This window comes from Arachis ipaensis, chromosome B02 (assembly GCF_000816755.2).
Source record: "Arachis ipaensis cultivar K30076 chromosome B02, Araip1.1, whole genome shotgun sequence".
Lineage (NCBI taxonomy): Eukaryota > Viridiplantae > Streptophyta > Magnoliopsida > Fabales > Fabaceae > Arachis > Arachis ipaensis.
The window spans coordinates 17,208,656-17,216,818 of NC_029786.2; the positions used below are offsets into that span (position 1 = coordinate 17,208,656).

The following is an 8,163-nucleotide window of genomic DNA, read 5'->3' on the forward strand; positions in this document are numbered from 1 at the left end:
CTATGATATATTATTAAGTAAAATTTTACTATCAAATTAAAAAAAAGGGTTAAATTTTACGTAAGGTTTGTAATAGTCTAGAAGAATAAATTGAACCTATAAAATTAAATAAGAGAAAATTTTATTCTCCTCTTTTAAGATATGTTAAAATGACACTCCTCTCTTCTCTATTTGTAAAATGTACATTTTTTGGGGCAAATCATTATATTAAGTCAAGGAGAGCAAAATTTTACATAAATCCGCCAAACCAAAATCTGGTTCATGAATCCATCAATGCACATTTCTATATAGTTCGAACCAGGTCAATTCGAACTCAAACTACATGTAATTCGAATCAATGTGATTTGAACTATGTACACACGCACACACCCACTAATTCGAATTACACCCAGTTACCCACGCACGCATTTTCAGATAATTCGAATTTGACTAATTCGAATTATTCATGGTATAATTTGAATTATGCTGTTAAAAAATTAATAATTATGAGTACTATAAAAGTTTGTAATATTCTAGTAATTTAGGTCAATACATGATAAAAATATTTTTCTTTAATTTCTAAATTATTATTGACTATGTAGAGTATTTCTTTAATGTCCTAAGTCATTAGGACATTACAAATTTTTATAGTACTTCTAACATCTTTTAAGCTATTTTTTAAATTATTTTGCATAGAATAAAATATTTTTTTGTGGTATAATTTAAATAAATTTATTAAAAAAAATTATGATAATTTTTTAATAAAATTATTTAAATTATATGGTGAGATATTACATGATTCGAATTACCCGGGGACGCTCGAATCACTCTTATTCAAATTATATGGTGAGCAATTCGAATTCTATACAATACTCTTCTGTCCATTCTTGATAGCTCATGAATATTTTTTAATAAATTTATTTAAATTATACCACAAAAAAATATTTTATTGTATGCAAAATAATTTAAAAAATGGCTTAAAAAATGTTAGGAGTACTATAAAAATTTGTAATGTCCTAATGACTTAGGACATTAAAGAAATACTCTACATAATCACTATAATTTAGAAATTAAAGAAAATATATTTTTATCATGTATTTACCTAAATCACTAGAATATTACAAACTTTTATAGTACTCATAACATCTTTTAAACTATTTTTTTAATTATTTTGTATAGAATAAAATATATTTTTTAATTATTTTGTATGGAATAAAATATTTTCTTTAATTTTTAAATTATTATTGACTATGTAGAGTATTTTATTTAAAATTTGAGTACATGCATGTATTCGCTTTTTATTTTTATTATGGAGAATGGTCTGGAGTAGCACAGGTTTATGGAGAGAATGTGTGCTTTACAACAATGTGGGATCAGGTAAGGACAGATCGGACCGTCCGAATTCTCCATTACAAATCGGACGGTCCGTATTGCTACCACAGATCGCAGGGTCCGATCTGCTCCTCCCCCTCAAAATAATCTTATAATAATCAAATCGGACCCTACGAATTATTTTTTCAATTTATTAAAAAAAAAAAACAAAACGAACGGTCCGAATTGCACCATCTAAAATTTAAATTTTTACTCCTTGAAAATCGGACCATCCGATTTGTACCATATATTTTATTCTTCAGCAATTCGGACCATCCGAATTGCTCCTGCCTAATGTCCCAAAAAGCTGCCCCCACACTGTGGTTAAGCACCCCAATACCCCATAATAGATGACTACACACTCATTAGTTCCATAACCATAAAAATAAAAAATAAAAAAAAAATCATTTTAGTATATCTCAAAAAAAGAAAGTAAAATTTTTTCATTAAATAATTTAGATAATAAGGATTATCATACTATAATGGACCAAGATAAAAAGAAGAATGTCTTATGATACCCTATAACATTTAACTATTTTTTCTTATTTATTTTGTTATTTAATTTTTGTGTGAAACTTTACCATTAGAGTTCAACTAACCCTGCTCAACCTATAGAAATTTCATATGCATGAAGTATTAGGATTCAATCAAGTTCATCCAAGTGATTTGAGTTAAGTGTTTTTTTTGTTTTCTTCTTCCTTTTGCGCTTCTTCTTCTTCATGCTTCTTCTTCTTCTTCTTTTTCTTCTTCATTTTGGATGCTACGTCTTCTTCTTCTTCTCCTCCTTTTTTATTATTTTTTAATTTGTTACTATCGTCACCAACAACATCTCTTCCTCTTCTTCCTTCTCTTTTTATTGGAATTTCATCTCCTTCTTTTTTATCATTCTCCTCTATTATCATCATCATCATCATCATAATCATCATCGTTATCGTCATTGTCTTCTTCTAATACGTATCGTCGTTATCATTATCATCGAATTCGAATTTATATAATGGACAATTTTTGGTTCATGTGGTATTATACAATGGTTTCGTTTTAAGCTAATTTTCGGTTCATTCGAGACGCAAGTGTTTTTGAATTCGAATGTATACAATGGACCATTTTTGGTTCATCATTTAGTATTATACAATAGTTTAGTTTTGATAATATTTTTGGTTCATTCGATCACCACAGAGAATCAGAATCAATAAAAATATTAGCAAAATATTGGTGTTATTAGTGATGATGATAATGATGATAGAAGAGAAAGAAGAAAAGAAAGGAGGAGATAAAAGAAATTCAAATAAAAAAGAAAGAGGAGGAGGAGGAGGAGGAGGAGGANNNNATAAATAGTGGTTGTGTTGTGGCATACATACATATAGAGAAGGAGGTAGACAAGAAGTACTTATCATTACGTTATTTTAGAATGCAGAACAGAAATTAAAAGAGACGCGGAGAACATGAATATAATGAGTGCATGATGCCTTGTATATTGGCCAGGTTCATCATGCAATACAAATAAACAAAGTTCCATAGATATGGATGAAGAAGAGCAGAGTGTGAAGGCCAAACCTTATTATATATGTGTAAGAAATGAAGGGTTTCATAGCCATGCATGCATTGACGTGTCACTCACACACATTCTCTATGAACCCTATAAATAACTAAGGACTCGCTATCTTCTCTCAACAACATACACTCCCTCTTCTCCAATTGAATTAGTTCTTTGAACAAAGATGGTGATTGGGCCGTTTAGGCTCTCACTTTACGTTTGGTTGGTGTTCCTCACAAGTGCATGCTTTGGAACGAGGCTTGAAGAGAGTTTCAATGAATGCCAGCTCGACAGACTGAATGCTTTGACGCCGGACAACCGGATTGAGTCCCAAGGCGGCATCACCGAGACATGGAACTCGAACCACCCGGAGCTAAGGTGCGCCGGTGTCACGCTTCTGAAGCGCACCATCTTCCCTAACGGCTTCCACTTGCCTTCCTACGCCAATTATCCCCAGCTCATTTTCATCGCCCAAGGTTTGCTTTTTGTTTCATATTATTACATTTATAAGAATTCATGTAATTCTTTTTATCACGTTAAAATTTTATGAAAAATAGGTTTATGATATAGTATCTATCAAAATTTCTCATTTACAAGACTAGTGAGAACTATATTTTTTCTATTGACTTATATTTTCAAAAAATATAGTCAATAATATAATAAGAAAAAGTCTTTTAAGGCCCAGCACTTTTATTAAAATTTGGTCAACACTTAACTAATAAAAAAAATATGAGTAATCTCATATCATTGAATATAATCTCATATTATTAAAAATATTAGTAATGATTAATTGATGGCTACAAATCACAAAAATTACTACTTCTAAGTCCTAACACTCCTCATATAATAAAGTCAACACAATTTATTCTTTTTATCCGGTACTTAATCGTCAGCTTATTTTTATATTTTTATAAGCTGAAGTTAAAAAAAAAATCAAAATGAACCAGTAGAATATGTGTTAACTAAAATTGTTGGTCAATATAAATAAAATTTGCTAGTCCTTATACTTTTTCTCAAAGTAGTTTCATAAGATATTTCACATAAACATGTTAATTTTCTGTAATTTGTTGTAACTAATTTTATATATAATTAACTGTGGATTTAGGCAATGGAGTCGTTGGAATATCTCTACCTGGATGCCCTGTGACATATGAAGAGGCTGAATCGCAGTCTAGAGAGGACAGACGACGACGTATTGCTATTAAGAGAGAGTCTGAACGAGAACAAGAACAACAGGGTGATAGCCACCACAAAATCTACCACTTGAGGCAAGGTCATCTCCTTGCAATCCCGGCAGGAGTTCCTTACTGGAGCTTTAACTATGGAAATGAGCCTATTGTTGCCATCACGCTTCTTGACACCAGCAACTTGGATAACCAACTTGATCCTTCTCCAAGGGTAGGTAACTAATGTTGAGTTGATTATAGATATCAATATACTTATTTAGGTGATGATGACATTCTTCATCTAAAATATTTGTATTTGCTGGTTCAAGAGATTCTACCTAGCTGGAAATCCGGAAGAAGAGCATCCAGAGACGCAACAACAACAACCACAGACGCGACGCAGGCATGGGCAGCATCAGCAAGAGGAGGAAGAAGGCAACAACGTTTTGAGTGGATTCAGTACACAACTACTAGCGCATGCTTTCGGCGTGGATGAGGAGATAGCCAGGATACTCCAGAACCCGCCAGAACAGACGAAGGACCAAATCGTGAGAGTGGAGGGAGGATTCAGAGACGTCATAAGTCCTCGCTGGGGAGAGGGAAAACAGTATGAAGATGAACTAGAAGAAAGACAACGCCAACCACGAAGACGGGATGAACAAGGAAAAGGATATGACTATGATGACGACCGTCGTCCACATAGACAAGATCCCTACAGACAGGGAGACGAAGACGATCGACGACCACGGGGTTCACGTCAAAGACAGGGAAGAATATATGATGATGACGACCGTCGTCCAGGTAAATAATGTTATTAAAATATAAGTTTAATTACTCTCTTGCTTCTTATAATTTTATGAAATTTTTAATTAGGTTTATATATATTTTTTTTAATTAAGTCTTTGCACTAAAATTTTTTTTAATTAGATTTTTATATTTTTTTTATTTATTTAAATCTTTGTACTAATTTTTTTAGTTAGATCCCTATAAAATTAAGGCAATTACTACTAAGAAGAACTTAATTGAAAAAAAAATTAATATAGGAATCTTGTAGTAATGTATAATATTCTAAATATATTCTAGACGATGATGATCGACAAGGATATGATGATGACGATCGACGACCCCGGTGGTCATCACGTCCAAAAGGACAAGGAAGAAGGTATGATGAAGACGGTAGAAACGGAGTGGAGGAAACACTATGCAGTCCAACTCTTGTTGAGGACATTGCCCGACCATCCCGTGCTGATTTCTATAACCCTGCAGCCGGCCGCATCAGCTCAGTTAATAGCTTGACCTTCCCCATCCTCAGATGGTTCCAACTCAGTGCGGAACACGTTCTCCTCTACAGGGTAACTAATATTGATCAATTACTTATTATTAACATTGTTTTGTCAAGTCAAATCAAAACTTATGTATGTATGAATGTACATATAGAATGGCATATACAGTCCCCATTGGAACAACAACGCAAACAGCATAATCTATGGGTTAAGAGGGGAAGGAAGGATCCAGGTGGTGAATTCCCAAGGCAACGCGGTGTTCAATGGTGTTCTAAGGGAAGGACAGATTCTGCTGGTGCCGCAGAACTTCGCTGTGGGTAAGCAAGCCGGGAATGAAGGATTTGAATATGTGGCGTTCAAAACAACTGATCGTGCTTCAATCAGCCACCTCAAGCAAGTGTTTAGGGGAATCCCCGCTGATGTTCTCATCAATGCTTTTGGCCTTCGAAATCATCAAGTCAGTGCTCTCAAATACAATGGAAACCAGACCCCTTTGGTCGCTGCTTATGATTCCCAGTATGGGCCTCAACGTCGTCATCAAACTTAATCATAATAATAATGCTCAAGTTGATAGCAAGAATAATGATGGTTCTAGATTATGGTGGCCATCTTCAATAATAATAAAGTAAATAAATTTTGGATGTTGTTGGGAACTTCGAGTTAAAATAAAGATTAGGCCTAACTTATGTGCCTATCTGAGCCTCTTTCTTGATCTATGTATGATTGACGACGTGTATTAGTTTCTATAATAATAAAAAGAGAAAATTCTACTCTCCTCCCACGCGATATGCTAAAATGACACTTCTTTTTTCTTTATTTTCTAAATGTACATTTCCCTCTTTTCTAACTTTTAAAAAACCTCCTCTTTAATCTATTTTAATTTTTTGTGTTAACTAATATTAACTTTATCCATTTTTTAAGAAAAAATAAATTAATTTTAAAAAAATACCCATTAGCAAAAATTTTATTTTTTATCATTAAATTTTACTTACCAAAATATCCTTTAATAAATTATTTTTTTATTGATTAAATTGTATTTTTATTAAAATACTTTTAAAAAAATTAATAATAAAATATAAAAATAATTGTTAACAAAAATTTTGGTAAAATCATAATTTAATAATTAAAAAATTATTGAAGGGTATTTTAGAAAAAATAAATAATATAATTATTAAATTTTTTAAAAAATATAATTTAATTAATAAAAGAATAATTTATTAAAGGATATTTTGGTAAGTAAAATTTAATGATAAAAAATAAAATTTTTGTTAATGAGTATTTTTTTAAAAAATAATTTATTTTTTTTAAAAAATAGATAAAATTAACATTAATTAACACAAAAAAGTTTAAAATGGATTAAAGATGGGGTTTTTTAAAAGTTAGAATGGAGAGAAATGTACATTTATAAAATAGAAAAAAAGGAAGTGTCATTTTAGCATTTCGCAGAAAAAAGGAGTAAAATTTTCTCTAATAAAAATATGACTTTCTAAAGTATTCTCATTTCATAGCTCTGTGATTTAATTCAAATTTAGAGGTAAAAAAATTATAAAATAAAAATAAATAAATCCCTTTTTCCCTTACTATTTGATAGAAGAATAAAATATTCATTTATAATTTAAAAATTCTTAATCAATTCTCAATTATTTATTTAAGTAACTGGTTTAAACAATTTCTATACTTGTTTAAAGAGTTTTTAAGAGCAATTCTAATGGTAATTATTCTAAATTTCTCTTCTGACATAAGGATACTTTTGTCCGTTGAAGTGTGAACTCAAATGAATTCCTTTACATGGATCGATGAGGAGAGTTCTTATTCAGAGGGACTCAAAATTTGACATATGTGGAATGTCAATAAAAAAATTAAAACATATATATAAAATAAGAAAAAGTATATGGAACCAAAATGTGAGCAGCCAAAAAGTAAACAAAATCGTTTAATTAAAATTATTTTTTGAATAATACGTTTAAAAACCGCTCCTAAAATTACAGAGCACAAACCAAAACCCAATTTTTTATGGAACCCAAACACATTTTAGCTAATTTTTGGCTGATATGCTTTTGGTTCCTAGTTGTTCTCATAAAATAATAGTTGTATTGTATGCATATATATTATAATGGTTGCTATTACATATAAATGAATTAAAAAATATGTTACATATAAATAAATTAAAATATATATTACATACATATTATATGTATGTTAATTAATTTTGTAAATTAGTTTAAATTAATTAATAATTATAATAATTAAATAGGCACCAGCATAGATAGTTAAAAGAGAATTTGATTGAATATATATAGCAATTTCATAATGTTTGTTGTTAACTATAAAATTTAACTATATTTTTTTTGTATTAAGTAATTTTACAACTTAATATAATCCCGAATTATATATTGTGTATTATTGTTATATATGATTTTTTTAATATTAATATCTTTTAATAGTAAATTATTTTTATATTTATAAATTTAAATAATATTATTGAAAAAATAATAGTTATATTAATTTTAATTATTTAATTAATTGAGACCACAACAGGGACTAAAGTTAGTTCCTCCTAATGGAGAAGAAAGACATGTTTTGAGTTCCTATTTACTGTTTATGACGCAAAAACTGATGTAGAGTTACTTTTTATAATAGGTGGGCCATAAATAGGAATTGGGATGAGTTTCCTACTGCAAATGGTCTAAGAGCACCTCTAATAGTTGGATTCCCATTCAACTTTTTGGAAGAACCTACCATTGGAGTATAGAGAGATGGAGTCCCTGCACATAATTCAAGAAGAGAGAATTTTCATTCAGAGAGACTCATATTAACCAATAATGGCAAG

The 8,163-nt window shown here is 30.2% G+C and overlaps 1 protein-coding gene across 1 annotated transcript; it reads left to right on the forward strand.

Annotated features, from left to right (window-relative positions):
• Positions 3,001–6,103, forward strand: LOC107625044 (glycinin-like). Its single transcript, XM_016327574.2, has 5 exons — positions 3,001–3,360; positions 3,990–4,282; positions 4,380–4,851; positions 5,134–5,402; positions 5,488–6,103. The coding sequence occupies exons 1-5, from the start codon at positions 3,069–3,071 to the stop codon at positions 5,878–5,880; spliced, it is 1,719 nt and encodes a 572-aa protein (XP_016183060.1). The 5' UTR covers positions 3,001–3,068; the 3' UTR covers positions 5,881–6,103.

What these genes read in the sequence shown, in the direction of transcription:
- LOC107625044 (XM_016327574.2), top strand. Translation starts at nt 3,069, where the DNA reads ATGGTGATTGGGCCGTTTAGGCTCTCACTTTACGTTTGGTTGGTGTTC. An exon ending in AACTTGATCCTTCTCCAAGG is followed by an intron (nt 4,283 to 4,379) that starts GTAGGTAACTAA and finishes TGCTGGTTCAAG; the next exon opens with AGATTCTACCTAGCTGGAAA. An exon ending in TGATGACGACCGTCGTCCAG is followed by an intron (nt 4,852 to 5,133) that starts GTAAATAATGTT and finishes AATATATTCTAG; the next exon opens with ACGATGATGATCGACAAGGA.